The sequence below is a fragment of the Oenanthe melanoleuca genome, chromosome 1 (genome assembly GCF_029582105.1).
Source record: "Oenanthe melanoleuca isolate GR-GAL-2019-014 chromosome 1, OMel1.0, whole genome shotgun sequence".
In the NCBI taxonomy this organism is placed as follows: domain Eukaryota; kingdom Metazoa; phylum Chordata; class Aves; order Passeriformes; family Muscicapidae; genus Oenanthe; species Oenanthe melanoleuca.
This window is the reverse complement of record NC_079333.1, coordinates 28,791,454-28,814,461: the sequence shown is the minus strand read 5'-3', so window position 1 is coordinate 28,814,461 and position 23,008 is coordinate 28,791,454. Positions and strand designations below refer to the sequence as shown.

General features: G+C 47.2%; 2 protein-coding genes across 2 annotated transcripts; one reads left to right on the top strand and one right to left on the bottom strand.

Moving 5' to 3' along the window:
- Positions 1 to 599: 599 nt before the first annotated feature.
- Positions 600 to 8,371, top strand: LOC130256824 (single-stranded DNA cytosine deaminase). The gene is made up of 5 exons (XM_056498858.1): positions 600 to 707; positions 3,797 to 3,944; positions 5,982 to 6,252; positions 6,416 to 6,531; positions 6,819 to 8,371. The coding sequence occupies exons 1-5, from the start codon at positions 700 to 702 to the stop codon at positions 6,870 to 6,872; spliced, it is 597 nt and encodes a 198-aa protein (XP_056354833.1). The 5' UTR covers positions 600 to 699; the 3' UTR covers positions 6,873 to 8,371.
- A 3,217-nt stretch (positions 8,372 to 11,588) lies between these two features.
- LOC130252243 (C->U-editing enzyme APOBEC-1-like) lies at positions 11,589 to 18,233 on the bottom strand. The gene is made up of 5 exons (XM_056489638.1): positions 18,197 to 18,233; positions 16,794 to 16,821; positions 16,022 to 16,410; positions 14,753 to 14,871; positions 11,589 to 12,207 (listed from the first exon to the last, which is right to left on the bottom strand). Exons 1-5 carry the CDS (start codon positions 18,216 to 18,218, stop codon positions 12,187 to 12,189), a joined length of 579 nt encoding a protein of 192 aa, XP_056345613.1. The 5' UTR covers positions 18,219 to 18,233; the 3' UTR covers positions 11,589 to 12,186.
- Positions 18,234 to 23,008: the final 4,775 nt, after the last annotated feature.

Genomic DNA, 23,008 nt, shown 5'->3' with positions numbered 1-23,008 from the left:
ACACTCGTGGCAGTGCTCAGGTGCCAAAGTGAGGACAGTCACTCCCCACTGAGCCTGGAGCTGAGTCCCTCTCGTGCTCCTCTTCAGCTTCAGTGCTGCTCCATGCAACTGCCAGGCCTATTCAGGGCTCACAGAGGAGCTGGGAAAGTCTGCCAGCAATCTGGGCTCCCTGAGCTGCTTCCAGCAGGGTGCTCCAGGCTGCTGCACAGAGCTGCCTCTGTGGAGGAGCAGGGCAGGGTGGCCACCATCCCTGCACAGCTGCGTGATGCGAAGCCCAGAGGGATGGTGTGGTTTTGCTCACGTTCACACTAGTGGTACACAGGCTCTCAGGCCCCCCTCTAACCACTAGACAATGTTTCCTGCCTTGTTATGGTGTTGATATTATTTCAGAATAATTTTGCAGGCGGGGGGGCCAATAGGCAGTGCAGGGGGAGTGGTGACCAATGGGTGCTGAGCATCTTTCAGAACTGATGCCCCTTTGCATCTCAACACTTTTCAGCTCCTGCAGCCCCAGAGACCCTTCTAACTCCTCCCTCAACCACACCCCGAAGAAAGCCAGCAGGGAGTAGATAGGGGTGAATGGGGAGGGGACACACAGGCCAGTCCACATTTCTGTACATCAGGTCAGAGGTCTACACAGACAGAGTCTGCGAGATAACCTCCCTGTGATCCCATCACCTGAGAGAGACCCTGGGAGTCATGGACAGGTAAATTGAGTGCATCTAGTTTCTTGCTGAGTCTTTCTGTCAGAATTAACCTACTTTTCCCTCTGATGTTGACCATCCCTTTCCTTTTCTCCATCTGAGTCACTGAACTAACTCCCTGCTCTTGCAACTTGCATTTCTGTGTCTCTGTTGTTCTTTCTCTTTGACTGTCTGCCACCTGTACTCTTTTCCCTTTCTGTCATTTCTTCCTTGTGGCTATTCTCTGTTCCTTTCATTGTTTTTCTTTTCTAGAATCAAGGGATAGTAACAGAAGGATGCACAGTCAGATGCTATATGCCACTTAAGTGCCTCAATCCTCTACTTGCACTGTGAGCCTATTATGACTAATCACTCTAATCACTCTCCACAACTGCATACTATGCATTCACTTAGGGGGCTTCACTCTGATGTCATGAATCTTTATTTGAGGAGATCTCTGTTCAGGCCACTTCTTCAGTGCCCAGGTATAATCACGGCTCTTGTGTCCTTGCTGCTTTCCCTTGAGCTGTGCTATAGCCATAGGAGCTGCATGTTCATACCTAACCACACATCTGCTCATTTGCTCCACACAACATCTGTTCATTCATTATTCTGTTCACACCAGCCATATTCTGAAATGCTCCCTGGGGAAAAAAACCCTGGGATGGTGAACTCCAGAGGAAAGGGAGAAAAAGAGCTGATGTTAATGAACATTAATAGTTGAACAAATGTCTTCTGTGATTCAAATTGTCTTCAATTTTTTCTGAAATAATCTAAGTGATCATAATTTTATTTTTCTGTGGTTTGAGGTCATTTCTTGTTCTTCACTCTTATTTGCATCCACATGCTACTCTGCGGGGCAAAAACATTGAATAGAGAAAACTTGAACTAAATTAAAAAAGGGACAATTAGAAGAAGAATCAGAAACATTTTGAAAGCAAATGCTTTTGTTCAAAACTTTAAAAAACTAGAAAAGAGGAAGTCTGTTTTCCCTTATGTTTTTGATGTGATAAAAAGCATTTCTCCATATGGGTTTTAATGAAACATCAACATAATTGTAATTGTTTTTCACTTGGCTTATATGTTTCTTCAGCAAGCAATTGTTTTGTGCACAATGCTTCTGCTCTGTTTTCTGCAGTTGTGGCACACCCCAGGTAAGCCCTTTGCAAGCCTCTGGCCTATCTACAATTTTCTGGGTTATCCTTTCTGGACAACCGAAGGATCTGTCACCACAGAACAAATCCCCTCTCCAGCATCTCTGTTACTGGGCACAGTCTTTTCTGCATCCCTGTGATAACAATCTAAACCATAGAAACCTGTGGTGGACCACTGGTTGATAATTTTATGAGGACACCAATGTGTGTGTGTTTGTGTTTTAGGAATATACACAGGTGCTCATTTGTGAGTGTTTGTACAAAGGCAGGGACAGGGTGAATCTAAGGGGATACAAAGTGAGCCAGCTCTAAATGTGAGAAAGAAGATGAAGAACATACAGTGGGTATGGGAAACACACACACAACATGAACAGCCAGAGAAAGGGGTGATGAAATGCAGTGGGATCAGCTTGTGCTCTACTCCTGACACAACCTGCAAGCCCAACAGAGCAGGACTGCAACAGTGCTTACAGGACAGTCCTCCAGGAACAGCCTCAGACTGTTGTTGGGCTTAATTAAATACTTAATGGGACGCTTTACCCTCTTGAGTGAGCGCAGTCTTCTCTATGGACTTCCTTCTAACAGAGGACATGCTCACATGTGATGTGCTTCTGCAGGAGCCTGCATGGCATAACAGGGTATGTGTGTGCTTCCTCTTTCTGTGTGAGCAGGACAGGTATTTTTGCACTGCAGGCTGAGGGAGACGGGCAGGAAAGTCATTTGCCTGTCTGTGGGACAATCAGGGGAGTAAGGGTGCCTGAGGGAGAATGTGTCTGATGCAGGTGAGGAGCAGTAGGGAGTGTCACACAACATCACTAGGTAACACAAGGCAAGAGGATGTGCATGAGTATATGAATGAGTACCTGTGGTGCAGTGGCCATGTGTCAAGGTGCTCAAGGGACAGAAGCTCCTGGAGGAGCAGAGAGGATGCCTGGTAGCTGATCATCGAGTGCTCTGCAGTGCTCAAAAACTGGCAAACAGATGAAGGGTGTATATGTGTGCCTAGACTCTCAGATTTAAATTCCTAAGAAACCTGAATTCCCCTTTTCTACACTTGACTGGAGATTCTCCAGAAAACACAGCTCAGTATCTCTTAAACTTGCCCTATCTTTGTGCTGAGCATCAGCCTGAGAGTGGGAAAAGATGACAAAGGACATGATTATTTTTAACCTGTTCACTTCTGTTTTGCATTGCTGCGGGGGAGGTGAGTATCTCACCTCAATGAACCCAGCTGCCTGTGTCCCTCCACTTGGCAGCAAGGCTGTTAGATATGGCTGGTGACCACCTTACACCCTCCCTGTGCTCCTGCTGCCTCTCCCCAGCAGGATCCCTGGGCACAGGAACAGACCCATGCCAGTCTTGATGTCTGTCTGCTGTGGAAATGTATCTTGTGTCTGGAGAGGTGCCAGCATGCCTACCCTCTATTATATATTCCATTGGTTACTGGATGGCATCTTTCCCTAGTCCTGCACACGGTCAACTCTGCTCTGCTTTTAGGCAGTGCTTGGAAGATGTCTAGTCCAGTCTTCTATGGAGACAGTCAAATGTGATCTGCCCCTTGCCCAGTGGATTTTCAGGGTTTCATATAAGCAAAAATAACATCTCTTGATCACTGAACTCCACATCCTCTCATCTTCACAGGTCTTCTCAGACACCCTCATCCTTCTGCCTCATTGGTGTCCATGTTCTGGATATTTTCAGATATTTTCACACTCTGCCCAGCCATAGTTGCTGTTTGACTAATCACTATTGATTCACATACCATTTCCACTCACCAGGTCACCTGCTTCACCCCCATAGTCACGTCTGCATCCTTTCCCTACAACATTTCATGCAAATTACTGACCGAGAGGCTTGGATGCGAAGGGGATATTTTTGGTGCTGAGCCCTCAACAGAGACATGGTAAACTGCTGGCTGCGGGGTGGGGCTAATGTAAATTCTCCCTTCTTCTCCTGCAGCATCCTCATGCAGAGGAGACTCTTCCTGTACAACTTCAGGAACCTGCGCAAGGCCAAGGGCCGGCGCGAGACCTACCTGTGCTATGTCGTGAAGCGCCGGGACAGTGCCACCTCCTGCTCCCTGGATTTCGGATACCTGCGCAACCAGGTACGGGGACACACGGCCGCCCTGCCCTGAGGCGCCTGCAGCTCCGGTTTGCCTGGGGCAGCAGGGACAGAGGGCTGTGGCAGCAGTGCAGGCACCCTGGGCGCTGTGCTGGTACCTGTAGTGTGAGTGATGCAGCCTTTGGTGAAGCTGCACTTTGTGCTGCCCCGAGTGTGCCACCAGCAAGACATCCACACTCCCTGCTGGCTACCGGTCCGCCTGCCCTCCTGCTTAGCTGCCGCCCGTCCATCTGCACATCCCTCCACCGCTGTGCCCTCCTGTGCCTCTCTGGCCCTTAGGTCCTCCCGTGCCGTGTCCCCGTGTGTGCTGAGCCGAGAGCACGGCCCCACCTTGTTCCTCCCCGCCGCGCCCCATAGACACCACCCCTCCCTCCTTGCGCCGCTCCGGCCCTGCTCCGACATCCCCTCACTCCCTGTTCCCCATTCCCTCACTCCCTGTTCCCCATTCCCTCGCTCCCTGCTCCGACATCCCCTCACTCCCTGTTCCCCATCCCCTCACTCCCTGCTCCCCATCCCCTAACTCCCTGCTCCCCATCCCCTCACTCCCAGCCGCCCATCCCCTCACTCCCTGCTCCCCATCCCCTAATTCCCTGCTCCCCATCCCCTAACTCCCAGCTCCCCCATCCCCTCACTCCCTGCTCCCCATCCCCTCACGCCCTACTCCCCATCCCCTAACTCCCTGCTCCCCCATCCCCTCACTCCCAGCCCCCCATTCCCTCACTCCCAGCCGCCCATCCCCTCACTCCCAGCCGCCCATCCCCTCACTCCCTGCTCCTCATCCCCTCACTCCCTGTTCCCCATTCCCTCACTCCCAGCCCCCCATCCCCTCACTCCCAGCCCCCCATCCCCTCACTCCCAGCCGCCCATCCCCTCACTCCCTGTTCCCCATCCCCTCACTCCCTGCTCCCCATCCCCTCACTCCCTGCTCCCCATCCCCTCACTCCCAGCCCCCCATCCCCTCACTCCCTGCTCCCCATCCCCTCACTCCCAGCTCCCCATCCCCTCACTCCCTGTTCCCCATCCCCTCACTCCCTGTTCCCCATCCCCTCACTCCCAGCCCCCCATCCCCTCACTCCCAGCCGCCCATCCCCTCACTCCCTGTTCCCCATCCCCTCACTCCCTGCTCCCCATCCCCTCACTCCCTGCTCCCCATCCCCTCACTCCCAGCCCCCCATCCCCTCACTCCCTGCTCCCCATCCCCTCACTCCCAGCTCCCCATCCCCTCACTCCCTGTTCCCCATCCCCTCACTCCCTGTTCCCCATCCCCTCACTCCCTGCTCCCCCATCCCCTCACTCCCAGCCGCCCATCCCCTCACGCCCTGCTCCTCATTCCCTCACGCCCTGCTCCTCATTCCCTCACTCCCAGCCCCCCATCCCCTCACTCCCAGCCCCCCATCCCCTCACTCCCTGCTCCCCCATCCCCTCACTCCCTGCTCCCCATCCCCTAACTCCCAGCCGCCCATCCCCTCACTCCCAGCCCCCCATCCCCTCACTCCCAGCCGCCCATCCCCTCACTCCCAGCCGCCCATCCCCTCACTCCCAGCCCCCCATCCCCTCACTCCCAGCCGCCCATCCCCTCACTCCCAGCCCCCCATCCCCTCACTCCCAGCCGCCCATCCCCTCACGCCCTACTCCTCATTCCCTCACTCCCAGCCGCCCATCCCCTCACTCCCTGCTCCCCATCCCCTCACTCCCTGCTCCCCATCCCCTCACTCCCAGCCCCCCATCCCCTCACTCCCAGCCCCCCATCCCCTCACTCCCTGCTCCCCCATCCCCTCACTCCCTGCTCCCCATCCCCTAACTCCCAGCGCCCATCCCCTCACTCCCAGCCCCCCATCCCCTCACTCCCTGCTCCCCATCCCCTCACTCCCAGCCCCCCATCCCCTCACTCCCAGCCGCCCATCCCCTCACTCCCAGCCCCACCTGCTCCCCATCCCCTCACTCCCAGCCCCCCATCCCCTCACTCCCAGCCGCCCATCCCCTCACTCCCTGCCCTGTCCCTCTCTCCCGGTTCCCGAAGATGGGCTGTCACGTCGAGGTGCTCTTCCTGCGCTACATCGCAGCCTGGGACCTGGACCCGGGCCGCTGCTACCGAATCACCTGGTTCACCTCCTGGAGCCCCTGCTACGACTGCGCCCAGCACATCGCCAGCTTCCTGCGCTCCTACCCCAACCTGACCCTGCGCATCTTCATGGCCCGCCTCTACTTCTGCGAGGACCGCAAGGCAGAGCCCGAGGGGCTGCGGCGCCTGCACAAGGCGGGGGCACAGATCGCCATCATGACCTTCAAAGGTGAGCTGTGAGGGCAGGAAAGGGGATGGAGAACTCCCCCAGGAGAGGGGGAGAAGGTAGGGCAGAGAGCCAGGGATGATGGTGCAGAGTGTGATGTTTTAGTGGTCCTAGGAGAGGTCACTGTCCTGCTGAGCACCCTGTAACTCCCCTGTACCTTGCACAGATTACTTCTACTGCTGGAACACATTTGTGGAGAACAGGGAGCAGGCATTCAAAGGCTGGGAAGGGCTGCATGAAAACTCTGTCCATCTTGCCAGGAAACTTCGACGAATCCTCCTGGTAAGAGCCGATTCTCCTTCTTCTTCCAGTGCCTCTTCCCTCAGCTTATTCCTCTCTTCCTCACCACAATTCCTCTCTGTTCTTGCTGCTCATCTGCCACCTGCCATTTCATTCACTCATGTGTCTTCATCTTTCACATCTCTTATCTCCCAACTTTCTTCATCTCTCCTCTCCTTGTTCATCTCCCCTTCTTCCACCTCTCATCCCACCTGCTGCCATTCCTTCCTCATATTCATGGGTTCCAGCTCCCTTGACAACTGACCTACCATTTGTATTTTGTCCTGCAGCCGCTGTATGAAGTAGATGATTTACGAGATGCTTTCAAACTTCTGGGACTTTGAAGTGAAAGTCGTCCGCAATCAGAAGATTTCACAAACACTTGTTCTTTGATTCGCATCTCTCTCCCTCACAACAGAGTTGATTTACAACTCTCTCCTTTTCTCCTCTTCCCTTCTTACATCACTCTTCCTTCCGCCCCTGTGTCTAGAGATAAGACTGTCCTTACTTTTTATTTCCAAGGAGAATTAGGCTGATCTTGTGAAGACACCTTCCCCAGGCTCACACCTTATCCACTGCTAACTGGGAATAGCCAGGACTGCAGAGAGTGATTTGCCTCCCCTCAGTCCCTGCAGAGCTAATCCAGGTGATCCACTAAATGGAGCTCTGGGTTTAGCCTTGCCCTGGTGGGAGCAGACAGCCTGCAAAGCTGTTTGTGTGACTGTGTTCTCACTGGCTCTGTGCTGACCTGCACATTCATGAAGGCTTCAGGGAGCACAGTTTTTGACTCTTGGAGCTGCACTATGCTCAGCTGCTCTGTGTTCTCCCCTGTGAAATGGTTTATTTTTCCTTCTGGATGTTGATAGGAAGTTGAAAACTGTCACGACTGAAGCGGTACAACCTATGTATTAACAGCAAAGTTGGCCAGCTACTGGAAAGCTCAGCTGAGAGTGTTGAAGCAAGTCCTTGACAGCCCAGGTAGCTCAGCCAGAAAACCTCACTTGAAGCCAGCAGGTCTGTCTAATGGATGTGTGCAGAGCAGCACAGCCTTCACTGTGTGCAGTGCTCTTCACCCACTGAGCATTCCCCCCAGACCAGACGTGCAGTATGCTCCCTTCCCCAGCCAAATGCTTCTGCTGGAGGCTCCTTGACAGTCCCACAGTCTTCTGGTTTTCCACATCTATTGCTGCCCATAATATGGCAGCAATGTCTAGTTGGTGACCGTACTAAGAGCTGGCCAGAAAAAAATCCTGGCATACACAAAGCTATAAATAAATATATTCTGTAGGGGTAAAAATCAAACCCTCCTCCTGCCTGGCAATCACTCTATTTCCACTAGGGGACCCCATTAGCTCCTGATCTGGTGGACACTGTCTTTACAAGCCGAAGATCCGGGTTCATAGGTCATGCCTGCTCACCACCTAAATTACAGCTGGACTGCCCTCCCCAATCCAACCTCTTGAGGCTTTGACAAGGCTCAGTGTGTCCTACACTCTGGGTGTGCTCTGTCATTTCCTTCATGATGGCAGCAAGTTCTCTGCTCCATCCTGTTCCTCTTTCTGGGGGAGGCTAGAGGCTCCCCAAAACACCTCCTCTGGTGCTAGGCAGGAGGACAGCAGAGAGCCCTGCTCCTACAGGGCTCCTCCTGCCAGGAGAGGTCACCACCAGGTGCAGCACAAGCTTCCTACAACTTCAGGCTCCCGAGGCACCCTCAGCTGGAGGAATTTCGACCAGGAATAGCACTGAGAGCCCTTTGCAAAGCATTAATTTGCAAGCATGGTGTTGTATATTTGTTTCATATGGTGCATATTATTTATATAAATAAAGGTCTTACAAACAAGCATCTGGTTTTGTCATTTTTGTGGTCTCATGGATGAAGGAGGTAAATTGGACACAGAGGATTGACGCGCCATCTCTTCTTTCTGATTTCTGGAACCTGGAAATATTAAACTGTCTTCATACTTTTACTTGTAGCTTTGAAGTTATTGACAATGTCACCCAGCAGATGAAGGCAGATAAGTTGTTCTGGTACTTTGGAAATGCTACCAAAAATCTCTGAAGTTACTTGACATGCTTCTTTCATTGATGGCCAGCCTATTGTTCCCATTCATGACTCATATTTGACCATACTGGACACAAAAGAGCTGACCCAATATGCTTCACAAAACAAGAAGAGAATCAAAGATGTGTAAAGAATTTTTGCCTTTCAGCTTTTGATATTGCCCTGTACAACAGCACTGTCCTTCTCAGTGAAATTGTTAGAAAAAATCAGCATTTTCTTAAAAAGGAGTTGAGATACTGGCTTTTGCTTAAATTCTGACTAGCACTGAGTTGAAGATACCTGTTGAAACATGAAAACAGGTGACATTGTGTAGGAGGAGAAAAAAATGCAATGATTAAATGCAAAGAATCATGAATTACATTAAGAATACATCCTATGTTTAGATTCTTATGAACATAAATCATTAAGTTCAGAGTGGACTCTGGAGTAAATCCATGAGATTCAGCTATAGAAATTTAGCTCCTTTGCTCTGGAGATTGTTTTAACTGTGCTTTTTCTGTTCACAAATACAAATTCATGTTGTTTGTTACAAGATATGCTTTAATTTGGCTTTCTAAATTAATTCAAGCTCAAACACTTCAGGTGTCTCTGCCAAGAATAAGTCCCTGGAGGGTGACTGTTATGCAGTAACATTACTTTTTAAACCTAAGATATTTTTCTTGCTATGCAGACTGTGCATATAGTGAACATTTCACTACTGCTAGTGTGTTCTTGAGGACCACTTATCTTTGCAGCCTTATGGAGACTGTGGGTGGGCTATTCTAGGTGTCTCTCTCCTCCATATGCACCTGGGCAAAAGCTAAGCTCTCAAAGGGACTGTGGCAAATATACCTCCACTCCCAGCTGCCTGAGCTGTGGGCAGTGGATGTGTGGTTTCTGGGAGGGCATTTCCTCCCCAGACTGTGGGGAACAGCCAGAGCAGGGACCTTGTGCTGGCTGAAAAGCCCAGTCTCACTCGATCAACACTCCACGGTCTGCAGCAGTGAACAAGGCACAGGCAGGTTCAGGTAGCTGTAGAGGATCTGTCCTTGACTGGTGTGGCCAGCTGGGCATGGCACAGGGTGCCTGGCACCCTGCTGAGGGTGCTGCCTTGAAGGGATGTGGATCCATGCTGCAAACAGCTCCCAACCTGTCCCTCAGCAGCCCCAGAGCATGTCCACACAAGAGCAGGACACTGACATCATTCCCACAGCTGCACACAGCGTTACTCCAGGTCAGTACAGGGTGTCCTTGGGCTTTGCAATAATAAGAAACAGATTACCATTAAACAGTGCAAAGACACACTCCAGACCCTTGCAAACAGGCATGTCTTCTCCCTCCTTGCTTTCTCTTCCTCGCCTGCGTGCTGCTACTTGGAAATCAGGATAGAAAGGGGTTTCAGGGTTGTGGAATCTGGTCTCCAGCTACTTGTCCCTTCAGGGTGTTTTCAGCCTAGATGTATTTGTGTCCAGCATTGTCTTTGAGTACGTTTTTCTACTCTCCCTGGCGCTGACCCTTTAGTGTTCCTACGAGCAGAAATGTCATTATTTCATCACGTATGTATTAAATATTCACAGTGATGGAAGTCAGATTTGGTTCACAGAAGAAACATGAAGGGATTTGGCAGAGAAGAGACCCCTCATTCGGACAGCGTGAGATTAATGATGAGCACAGCCTCTGCTGGGGAAGGAGAAAGTGGGCTGCTGCAAGAGCAGAAGCCATAGCGACAAGGAGATACTAAAGGGAGGCAAGTATTCTGAAGGCTGCTTTTGGCTTTTAAACCTCTCACACACTTCTGTCTTAGGCAGGTTTCCCCTCAGGCTTCCAAACCCACATTACATATGGCTAAACCTCCATTATTGTTGCTGCTGCTGCACCCAAGTTCCAGCAGGGAGGGTGTTGATGTCTCCTCACTATAACCTTGTCATTAATTCACATTTAAGAACTATCCCACCCTACAAGCTGGCACTTTTTACCATTCCAGAGGGCCAGAAGAAGAAGAGAGCAGCTGCCTTTTGTGGTTATCTTTAAAGGCTACCAGTGTGGTAGATCCACCTCTAGGCCCTCATATGGCAGCAGGGGCACAGCAGGGATACAGCAGAGTGAAAACTCACTCTGACAGATAAAAGTAGTGTGAAAAACCTCGCTGGGCTGACTTGGAACTGGCAAGCTTCCAAACAGACCAGAAGAAGTTTGTCCTCCTGCCTTCAGTGAGAAAGGGCTGAGCCTTGGACATGGAGGGTTATGGACCCTGCTGTGCTAAACAGCATGCTGATCAAGTGATTTGATTGTTCCCTGAGGAAACAAGCAGTAAGCACTATAATGTCCAGAAAGAGGGTGTGTGGTATCCAGTATGAGGCCCTGGACAGGGAGAAGAAAACTTTAACTGTGCTATACATTGCTTGGAGTTGTTTTATTTGACTAACGTAGGAGACATTCCCCAGCCAGCTGTGCTCAGCCTTAGATACACTCTCATACTGCAGGGACTGGAGCTGCTTCCTCAGCCTGCAGCTTTTCTGGCTGCCTTAATGGTCTGCTAAACATCTGGAGATTTTGGCACAGCCAAAGGATGCTATAAGCATTAATAAACTGGAAGAGATAGGCATGGTTCCCACCAGCCCCTGCCTTGTTCTTCAAGTTATCATTTGTGCATGCTATGGATCCCAGCAGCAGCACATTCCCCAGTGGGATCACATAGTGGGCCTCCTGCTTGAAGAATCATGACATGTGGAGCTCCCCACATGATTCATTCAGATGATCTACATTATTTGCTGTTCAAATTCAAAATTGCTGCAAGACCAAACACACCTGTATCTTCTTTTTGCCTTCTGCCAGTAGAGAGAGCTCAGAGCTCTTCAATATCTCCTACCTCACCATTCCACTCCATGTTTCCAACTGGAAAAGTAGAGGCTTTTTACTTCATTTCCCCAGTTGGCAATGAACAGCTATGTCTCCAGAGTGTGGAACTACAAGGGAAGGCTGTGTATCAAGGAGTTGAACAAGAAAAGCAAAGTTTCCACAGTGTTGACATCTTCCCTTTTATTACACTGGTTTTGCAGTCGTAAAAAACGTTTACACTCATTAAAAAAAACTTAAAATGAAGTGTTATTACAGTATTGCATAAATAGAGTAAAAGCATGAAATATTTCCTGAAACATACACATGTAGCAGTAAAAGCAATCTTTGTAAGAAATTCTGAAAGCAAGGATGCATGGCATGATTACTTCTTTGGAACAGATCAGAGCATGAGAAATGTTACATGCTGGCCACTCAAGAGGGCACTTGCAGAATCTGATTGCAGGATCTGCAGATGTGGAAGTCCTGATTATGAGGAATGGTCTCCATCCCCACTGGACTCTCAGGAAGCTCTGTAAAGGCTGGAGTGTCCTGGGTGTCTGGCTGCATCATCTGAGCTTCCTGATGGCTTCTTATGTGCTCCTTCTGTTCTGTTCAACACTTAGCAATGCCCAGCCAGTGATAAGAGTCTTCTTTGGTGACAGCCAGAAACTTATCAAGGTTGCAGCAGAAAAGACTGCCAGGGTCTGGCATTTCTGGTCTTGTATTGATGCACAAACTGAGCTTGAAAGCATGGTGATGATGCTCGTTAGCATTCAGTTTCACAGAAATGGAGGAAGCCCCTAGGAGGAAGGAAAAAAAAAGTTAAAAATTAGATACCAAAAGTTTAAGCTGTCTCTTCAGCATGGTAGAAAATTTGAAAATAAAGCATCTACTCCAGGAGATCTCTCTGATCTTTCTTCAGTGTGTTAGACAATCTCCCTCAGGACACATTTTTCCAGACAGCAGGGTAGCACATCATAACTTACTGTGCCATGTATGCCACTCCTAGCAATACAGAACATTTAGAAACAGAAGCATTTAAAAGGTGGCAACTTGCATAGCTGGATGCAGGGGAAGTAGAGTTGGATCCTGTGGAAAGGCAGATTTTTGGGAGGGTTAGAAAGGCCCCCCCAGAGGTTTCTAGTATCACACCGTATTTGCAGCACGGCTAACTCCAAGGCTGGATCTGGCAGCTCAGAGGAAAGTTTTCAGTGTCTCCAGGGATGGAGGAGACAGCCTCTCCAGGTCCCACTACAGCACCATTGTCAGGAGAGACATTTTCCTTCTGTCCTGTTGGAATTTCCCTCATTGCAGCTTGAGTGTGCTACCTGGATTTCTCTCTGTTCATCGAGGAGAGTTTGGCTATGACTTTACTGCCTTTCTGCAGTGGAAACTGCAGTTAGATCTCACTTAGCCATCTTCTCTATAGGTCTAGGAAAGCCTGTTCCCTCAGCCTCTCCCCCTGGGGCAAGTGCCCCAGCCCCCTGCCCTTTGCAGTAGTACTCCACCAAATCCCCTCTGGATCCTCAGTGTCTTTCTGGGAGGCCAGGGCTTGATGCAACAGTGTGTATTTCTCTGGAGCACATGTCTGGAACTCATTCACCTCATAACAACTCTGTATAATTAGTAAAACAGGGCAGGATGTCCAAAAGGGCTGAGCACACAGACATTCCCATTCCTTCTGCAGAGGGCTGGTATTTAGTCAGAACTATTGATGGTGGGCTCTGTTCACCTTCATTTGAGGGGTGCCTTGTGTTTAGCTGAGACAGCAGAGCAGCTGAGCAAGTGCCTGACTTCCAGCAGGCTTCCCAGCCAGAAGGACTCTGCAAAAATCACCAAGGTTGCCCGGCTGGGACAGGCAATTTATGAGCTGGCTCTTTAAAACCGGGAGCTGAAGGGCAGATTCCCCTTGTAGAGCTGCCCAGGGACGGTGCTGAGTCAGCAGCAGTTTGTCAGCACTCAGGAGCTCTCAGCAGACAGCTCTGCTCGGCTCCCGGCAGGCATCGCACCATGCACTTGATCGTGCGTAAGATGCTGAATTATTTAATCATCTCAGGCATTGGGGGACTCCAAAAGGCTGAAAGCCAAGGGGAAAATGTCTCCTGAACCGTTGCATTGCATAAAGTACTCTGTGAGATCAGCTGGTTGACTGGGTATTGCTACTGACTGTGTATCCTGTCACCTGAATGTCTTACTCAGACAAGGGATGGAAAGGTCACGTCTTGAGGTACTGAAAGTCCTATGTAATGTTTGGGGTGGATGGGACTAAAATGAAGTGTAATCTGTGCCTTTTTCTCAACCAGAAATCAAACAAGGCATGCATAGCATCCTACAAACAGGTTAGTTTTGCATCTGTGACTCTAAATTCCTGCCTGCATCATTTTGTGTCTGTGACTCTAAGTTCCTGCCAGCAGTTTCATGCATCCCCTCCTCCACCTCCTGCCATCCATTCTGCACAGATAGACCAGCTCAAGCAAGAACAGGCTTGCCCCACAAAGGGTGTCTGAGCACCACAATTAACTCCAGCCCTGGTCTTCTCTTCAGCAGACCACTTCCTCTTTCTGAGTAGGCTATCATGCCATACAAATAACTTCTGCAGTTGCATGGATTGCAAGGAAAAGGGAAAGCAGATCTTGGTCATATGATATTCTCGTCTTAAACTCTGATCCTGAAGGTAAATCCACCCATCTGGGCTTTTGAACTTGCTCAGAACTTAACTATAATCCACGACCCTGTCCTGAGAGGCAAAAAGAGAGTACTTGAATCATGATTACAGAGCTGAAGGAGCTTTTGGGTTCAAAAAGTTCCAGTAAGCTGCAAGCTAATGTACTGGTAGCTGATTCATGCAAAGGGTTGAAATAGTGTACCCTTTCCTTAGTTAAAATCTGAGACTACTGCTAAATCTCTTCTGTGCTCCTGGCCACAGGAGGGGACACACCCAGGTGCCACCAGGAGGGACACACACAGGTGCCAGCAGGAGAAAGGGACAAACAGGACACACACAGGTACCAGCAGGAGAAAGGGACACACAGGGGACACACACAGGGGACACACACAGGTGCCAGCAGGAAGGGACACACAGGGGACACACACAGGGGACACACACAGGTGCCAGCAGGAAGGGGACACACACAGGACACACAGGGGACAAGGCACAATGTAGTAGCATGGTCCTTTGGCAACCTCTTGCCTGCTTGGCTCTCTGCTTACGCAGCATCAAGCCCATGCTTATTTTTCCTACTATCATTTCTGCTAACAGCATTGCTGGCATCATCCAAACCTCCTTTTCCTTGGACTTTTTGCATTTATTTTCACTCTTGGTGTTTTCTTCAGGTGTCTACTAACCAAAAAGATATGAAAGAGTTCCATGATATTCAGAAAGAAGTGTACACTGATGTTCTGGGGCTGATAATGAACTTCTCCAGGTTGGTGTGCAACAAAATTTCTCCAGCAGTAACTGTAATCTAAGAAGAGAGATACCCAGTCACTCTTGATGAAAGGATGCCCAGTTCTTTCTTCATTAACATGACAGTGAGTCATTTGTTTCTCAGTAAGAATACAGTAAAAAACAAAGATATTCATACAAAGGGTACACAAATAACTACCCAAATAAGCTAGTGGAAAGGGGAACCAAAACTCTACAGAGTAGCAATACGTCTAAAAATGAATTGCAGGGAGAGAAATTGATCATTGTGGTGGCTTGGGCAACCTTTATTACAAATAGCAGACTCTGGCATAAAGCCAAGAGAGAAGGAATCAGCAAGTGGCAGGAGTGAAAAGGGAAGTGGGACATGCAGTCAGAGCTGCTCAGGCTCTCCTTTTGGCAGCCTTGTGCTTGAGAATACAGCTTTGGGAAGTCAAGTTGCTTCAATCACCAATCTGTCTGACTTACCCAATGATCAGGGAAAACCTGGAGTGAACACTCTAACATTTAGCAGTTTCATATTGATCTTAGTGTTGATAGGATGGCCAGAACTTCTGTCAATGCTCTTGTCCTTTAATCCCAGTGACAGTACCCCCAGTATAAGCAATGTCCTTTAGGATTACATTTGACCTGGTGGTTTTTATAGCTCCACATTCCAGTGGTAAGTATCCACACAGGTGTGTGATGTTCATCTCTTATAATATACATTACTTTTTGTGACCTGCTTGTCTGGACTGTTTTTACAGCCAAACATCACCAGAAAAGCAAGACACACAAAAAGGCACATGTGCAAAATGTGTCTTCTGTGATGCACCCTCCTTTAGTCTCCTTTAGACAAGTTTCCCTTTCTTGCTCCAAAGGGAAAACAATTACTTGATGCAGCTGGCAAGCTGATCTGCATGTGTATCCTAGGAGGGACAGGTTCTGCCTTGCCCAGGATTTTACACTGCATGTAAAGGAGATGTGAATAGCTAGAAAAGCCTCCCACCCTCCATGTTCAGATTTGGCAAGAGGAAATGACCACGCTGCTCCTGCTGCTGTACAGGACTGGGGACGAAATAAGGCAGAAGAGAGTGACATTTTTGCACTCCCTAGTCCTCCCCAAAGCCAGTCATCACCTCTGTTACAAACTGAGTGCACATAAGCCCAGAACTTTCAATCCACACTTAGACAAAGAGCAGCTGGGTTACCTTCAGGATTCATGATACGCACAGGGACTCCATTCATTTTCAGGTTGCGGAGACCTTGTCGGTTCCGGATATCATGGGGCCTGAACAGCTTGGCTGCATATATTCTCAAGGTCACATTAGGGTGTGCCCTCAGGAATTCCAGAATCCTTTTGGAGCACCTTCCACAGGGACTAGTTGAGAGGAACCAGATGATAGAGCAAGCAGTTTGTGGCCTGTCATTGAAACGATTTTCCAAGAAGTTGATTTCAGCGTGTTGTTCAGGATTGTTTGAGCACCAGTTCCTCCAGATGGAACCTCCTCTCCACCTGATTTCATACAGCAGGTACACCACCCGTCCATTTTGGCTAGGTGAATAATTTCTTTGGAAGTCTCTCGGCTGTATCCTCCACCTGAAGAAGAGTGCCAGCAGTACTGTGATCCCAGCACCTCAGGGATGTTTGGTCCCATTGTGCACCGCCTACTCTCAATATCAGCCAGGACTCCCACTCCCAACTTTTCCCATCAGAAATGAGCAGCTTGAAGAATGTTGGGAGTTAGCAATGAAAATCTGGAATTTGACAAAAACTGCAGAACACCACAAGCACCTCCTTGAGAACTGTTGGGTGGGTAAGCAACCCCATCACCCCTCAGATCAGCACCAGACAAAGCAGTAAGGCAACTGGAAAAGGAAGACTGAGGAAAGCAATAGTAAGACTCAAATAAGGCACGAGGCTGTCTCTGGAAACTGCCATGTAACTCAGGCAGCACTGAGTGACAGAGCTACATCTCTTACCCTTGGTTGTTCTCTCTGGGTAAGGGACCTGTGTAGAAAAGATTTGTGGGTCACTGAGGATAGCAGGTCAGAAAACAGAATTTCCTCTATACTTCTGTCCAGACTCCTTTTAGTTCTATACACTCCCTGCCAAATCTCTTTTCTCTAAAAGAGCCCAATAAGTAATAACAGCACAGCAGTTTAAGCATTTTGGGATGCAGGAGGTGTACACTCCTACCTGGCAGCTGAACTTGATGGTTATTTAAACTCTGTACATGAACCCTTGCTAAATTTACACAACACTCAAGTTTAAATTCCCTGATCACAGCAGCACTGTGTCTGTTTTCCCCTGACTAATCAAAGAGCAGAATCAAATGTCTTATCCCTTTAAAACTTCCAAACCACTTCTACAAGACAGGCAAAGCTTGAGCCACTTTCTCATTGGTACCCATAAGCTTGGCAATCTAGACAAAAACATTTCCACAACCAACTTCCCATCTTCATTTAACCTGTAACTTTCTAAAAAAATTTTAAAAATATCAGTGCCAAGGAAAAAAATACCGGTACAGAATGGAGGGTAACAAATACACACAGGGTGGCAATGCAGACCTGCCTGATTATACATATTTTATCTTCCATGGTGGCAAGCAACTTTGACCCCATGACTCATCCCTTCCCAGCTGAGAGTCTAGATGAAAACAATTGCAGGTGATCAAGGCTACTTATTTATTTTGTGAAAATCCACCAATAGAAAACTTAAGGACCTAGGAACCATCATTTTATTTCAGAAAATAATTACTTTCTTTTTTTTAATTTTTAAGTGTATATAAAATAAAAATAATTAATTCTATTTTTAGTTTTTATGGATTATACATGATATAATAAAGATTTGTTTTTAAATTTACTTAAAATTAAGATACTAAGGGCATTTTTCTGCAGCTTAGCTCTTGAAGATGAGAAATTATGAATTATACAGCATAAAATTATATTTTAACAGGAAGAAAATAGTACTCCACATCAACAGAGAAATGATCAACTCCTTATTGACCTGATTCTTTAAGAAGAATATTCTAGTTATTTATCACAATGAAAATAAAATAGATGAATACATAAGCTAACTAAATTTCTCCATTCTTAAATGCCTTTGAGATCTCTTTTCACAGTAAAAGTTCTTCTGGATTTTGAATTCTGCCTGCCATAACAAGGTTAACAAAACTGTATTAATATTTTGAAGCTGGACCTAAGACTCAATGTATGGCAATGTATTCAAAGACATAAAACACAAATTCACATCTGTCTCCTGTGTATCCTTGTGCCAACAAAACACATTTGTGTCTACACTCCAGTCCTTTAGATGCAACTACAGTAGGTATTTACAGTTGAATATGGAGAAATAGTCCTGCCTTTCACAGAAATGTTCTTACCTCTGGCACCATCAGCAGCCATGGGTGTTTCTGGATTTGTGTGATGCTTCCTGGGAGACTGGTATGCCTTTATAAGTCTCACATTAGTTTCAGTTTCTATTCCTGAATCAGAATACTGCTCTTTGGTCCTTATTAATGCTGCTCAGCTGAGTATTTCCTTATGGTGACTCTCCTTGCTCTTACTAGCATTATCCAACTGCCTGAAGCAGAAAGCAAGCCCCTGACAGTAAAGAAATGCAAATGGGGGTGATCCCACCCAGAAATTGATCTGGCCTTAAGTACAAGGTTACCTTCCAGAAGCTGGAATTAACAGGTGGGCCACTTTTTGTAGCGCAGACAGAAATTACATTTCTTTGTAAACTCTGGCTCCAGAATCTTCTCTAGTCACCCCAATGCAACAAGAGAGAAAAGCATCTACAGAAAAGGCATCAAGCCACATAGCTGTGGCATGGCATGTCACTTTTCCCATACCCAGATGCCATGAGGAAGTTGAACAGAGCCCAGTGGAAAGAGGGAAACAGAAATTATGTGCAAAACCTGTGAGTCTGTGGAACTCCAGCAGGTGGTGGTGGTTCCTGCCATTTCCCTTCCTGGGACTTCTCCCCTGGAGTTCCAAGAACTGCTCACACCCCCTTGAGCCTGAGTCCTCACATAATCAAGGAAGACTCTCCGTGTGTGTGACCACAGGGCTGTGGCAGTGACTGGCAGCCACTCTCAGACTAACTCCAAGGAAGATTCCCAGCACCCAGGAGAGCTTTGGCAGTGAGGAGCCATCCACATATTTCTGAAATATCACAACTGAGCAGAGCTCTGTACTCATGTGGATGCTCTCAGAGCAGGACCTGAGCCATCTGTAGGGTGTCTGCAGAAGCTATTGGTCATGATACAAGTTCACTGATGTAAATAGAACAGACATTTTCCAGTGCCCTGAGAAATCTGCTCAGCATTATGAACTGGGCATCATCTTACTGCAATCAGTTCTGTAACTCTCACAAGATGCAGCAAAAGAATATTTCCCATTTAATCTGAAAAATTACTGAAACAATGCTAGTTTCTAGTGAGAAGCTTTCCTCTCACTGACACATCCAAAACTGGCTTGCAGAGGAAAGGGATTATAAAAGAACTCTTCACATGGCTTAGGTAGAATCAGTCTTTGTCAGTCACAGTTCCTTCTGGTTTTGTGGCACGATTATTTTTGGCCTGATGCACCATGTAGAGATTGCTTTCCTTGGTGCCAAGCCGGACGTGGGATTTTAAAGCTAAGAGAGTGATTTCTTTGTATTCTCTGCAGCAAGCTCCCAGCATTCTGCTGTCAAAAAGTATTCACCTTCCTGCCAGGGCAGAAAAAACCCCAGAAGTGTGGAGTTCAGAGGGAGTAGGGATTGAGGCACTGGCAGGACAGGTCATCAGGCCGTGCCAACACAAAGTCTGCCCTCCAGGCCTCTTCTGCTGCAAGGTCACTCCTCACTTCTCAGCACAGAATTGTTCCCTGGTGGTTGCATAATTTCCTTCCATAGAAGAGTGAAGGGGAGCAACTCAAACACTCAGAGATTGTTGAAAAAAAAAACCCAATTGACTAATGTGGTTTTCAGTTTGTGGGCATGACTCTCAGTGAGACTAGGAATGTTTGGTGCTGTAGTGCTCCCTTCACTGCCCTGTCCTTACAGCACATATTTACAAATAAGCAGGTGTGAATTAGGTTTAGAGATTATCAGTCTGATCTTCTAGGAACGACTTGATTAGTAGCAGTAGTTCCTGACAGAAAAGAAGCAATGTGCCACAGAAAGTGGAGAAAGAAAAATGTCCGAGCAAGGAATCAGCAGTGCAACATTTTCAGGTGCCTCCAGGAAGTTGAATGTGCTGTATGAGATGGTGGAAAGCCAAAAGGAAAAAAAAAAATAAATATTGCCCCGTTAGCCTAATGTGAGAAGACAAATCCCTTCCAAATGCAGTAGTTGCTTTAACCCTAACAAAATCAGAAAGACAAGGTTGCCACACAGTGAATTTCCATACTTCTAGAAGAACTTGCACATTCTGATTATGGGGACCACACTTCAGTGAATCAAGAGGAGGATGATGATCTCCAGAAGGATCATACAACTAGGTGGGAAACCTTGCAGTTCCTTGTTTTTTATGAGCAACCAGCAGTAATCCATCTGTGTCCCTTTAAATTGCTACGTGCCTGTAGCAAGGGTTATCTATATAGGTGGAGTCTTGTATCACTCAAAACAACGGTGGTAAAAATTTTTTTTCTATTTCTCATGCACTCAATCATATCCCCTTACAGAAGCTGCTTAAGGTAATGTAAGAGATAATTGTGGAGGTGGTTTGTGATGCTGAGCTATTGGTAACATCTGAATACATCTCAACCACTCCAGCAAAAGCATTTTTTTTAATAATCACCACCTTCATATGCATGTGGTTTGGAGGAACACACACAGAATGCACAGAATGCACAGAATGGTAGACAGACACTTACTCATGCCTCCTTTAATCACCAGGCTCCTTAGACCTTCATGAGAATATTCCCTTTGGTGGCAGCAGAGCCATGCTGTATGCATATGACCAGGTGCACCAGGGAAAATAATCTAGCAGCTTCACAGTTTCCTCAGAGCATTTTACAAAGGGCCTCCAGGGTGCACACAAAGTGATGGAGAGGTGGGCAGAGCATCGGGGAGCTGGGTCCCTTCAGATGCCTCCCAGAAAGAGACTGCAGCAAAACAGGTCTGCAGCATGACTACTACAGAGGGGTTGCCTGCACTCCCTTTTCTCAAACATCTTTTTGCTTAGCTGACACCCAAAACCCAAGATGGGCATCTGGTAACAAATTTGGACTGAGACAGAGTCCTAGAAATGGAAATATATAGAAGAAAATAGGGACAGCTAGATGAGAAAGAGGAGCACAGAAGAAAAGTTAAATCAGACATCAAAGAAGATAGAAAAGGACAAAGTTTGAATCAGCTAAGATCCAAATTTACAAATCTCTGAGGATTTTACAGGTACTGAGCTTTTTATTCTCTGGCTGAATGATCTGTTGGGAAGAGGTGAGAATCACCAAGTGGAGGTCTGGAAGCAAAGAGAAAGGTTAAATTTAAATGTGACAAAAGCCTGGGGCTTATGCCACACAGGCTTAAGTCTCAATCTCCACTTAGAGGCTGCCTCCTGGACTTAATTTGCAATGGTAAATCCTGTGTTAGTTCAAGTGTTCTGCTGATGACACTTGACAGTAAAAGGAAAATCCACTGTATGTTTACTTGGATTTAATGGAGTTTTCTCAGTAAGTATCTATTTTTTTTTTGAAACAAAAACCACAAAGAGCCTATTGAGATTTATTCTGTGACCTCCACACTTAAAAAAGTCTAAAAGGTGTTTTTGAATGAACCTTTATGTATGAATTCACACTCATGAAGCTATTTACAGATATTTACATGTACGTGTATGCACAATCATGCAATAATGCATATAAAAACAATTTGTAGATACACAAATACATCTCCTTGGCAGCATATTACTTTGCAACTCTGACTAGCACACCCACCCAGTACCTTTGCTTTCATTTCCTCTGCAGGCTGCACAGCATCACCACACCATACTGAGACTCTTGTTCACACGTGGAAACCGAAACATAGATTAAGATAACTGGTGGCACCCTGTCACTGCTGAGTGAGCTTTATGAGGCTGACTCTGAACAGTGAGGTGGAATGGCAGCCAGCCACAAGGATGTGCAGCCAGAGCTCTGACCTAGGCAAAGTGATAAATAACTGGCTAGTGGGACTTATCTGTGAGCTCACTCTGATTACAAAACATCCTGATATCCTGGTAATATATTTCTTTTACATTAACTAGTGAGATTGTAGAAATCAAAGAATTGCCCAGCTCATTAAAGATACCTCATGAGGAGTCAGTGTGAAAAGAAAAATCTGCAAGTGATTGTATCTGTATTTTGGAATGTTTTTCTGCTCTAAGCAGTCCTTCTACAGTCTTCTCAAACTACTTTGAGCCACTGAAGTTCTACATATTTATCTGTATGATTTTGCTTAATTTCTTTGTTTCAATGCACATGCTTTGTCAAAGCACAAAGCAGAACAATAATTACCCCAAACCCTGTGGGGATTAGAGTCCAGGCTCTGCTTGAGAGCCTGAGTCAGTCATCACACACCCAGCAGAGTTTTAAATATGAGGGGGACCACATAACCAGGTGGATTTCACTTGAGAGAAAGCAATGATTTTCTATAGCTTGTACCAAGGAGAGTATTCAGAGCAGCTCTAGGAACTTCCAGCTCTGAGATTTTCATTTCCAACCACTCAGGGATGACAACAATACATGGTTAAACTCTCCCCAAAATCCTCCTGGAAGATGTAGCTGTCATGGGAGGCAAAACCTCCACCAAAAGCAGAAAATATCTACCAGGATCGGGCATTACAACCATTGGGCACCATCAAGGATAGAGTTAATTTTTTTTCATTGCAGTCCATTCTAAACATATTAGCTCCTGGGCCATCTGTGGACACTGTGCCAGTGGAAGAAGCCACAAGTGAGGGCAGCCAAGATAACCAATTGGTTTTTTCTAAAGTCCTCAGGACCCCAAGAGGCACAGACCATAATAAATAATAAATAATGTCCAGCACACAGCTAGATAAGTCCATAGGGCTCTGGGTGAGAAGTTGGTTGATGGCTCAAAAAGTTACAGTCAATGGATTTCCATCAGGCTGGTGACTGGTGACCACTGGGGGCTCCTTGGAGCTCATTTTTACAGCCACAGATCTTCAATGTTCTTATAAATCATCTATATGGAGGAATCAAATGTAGGA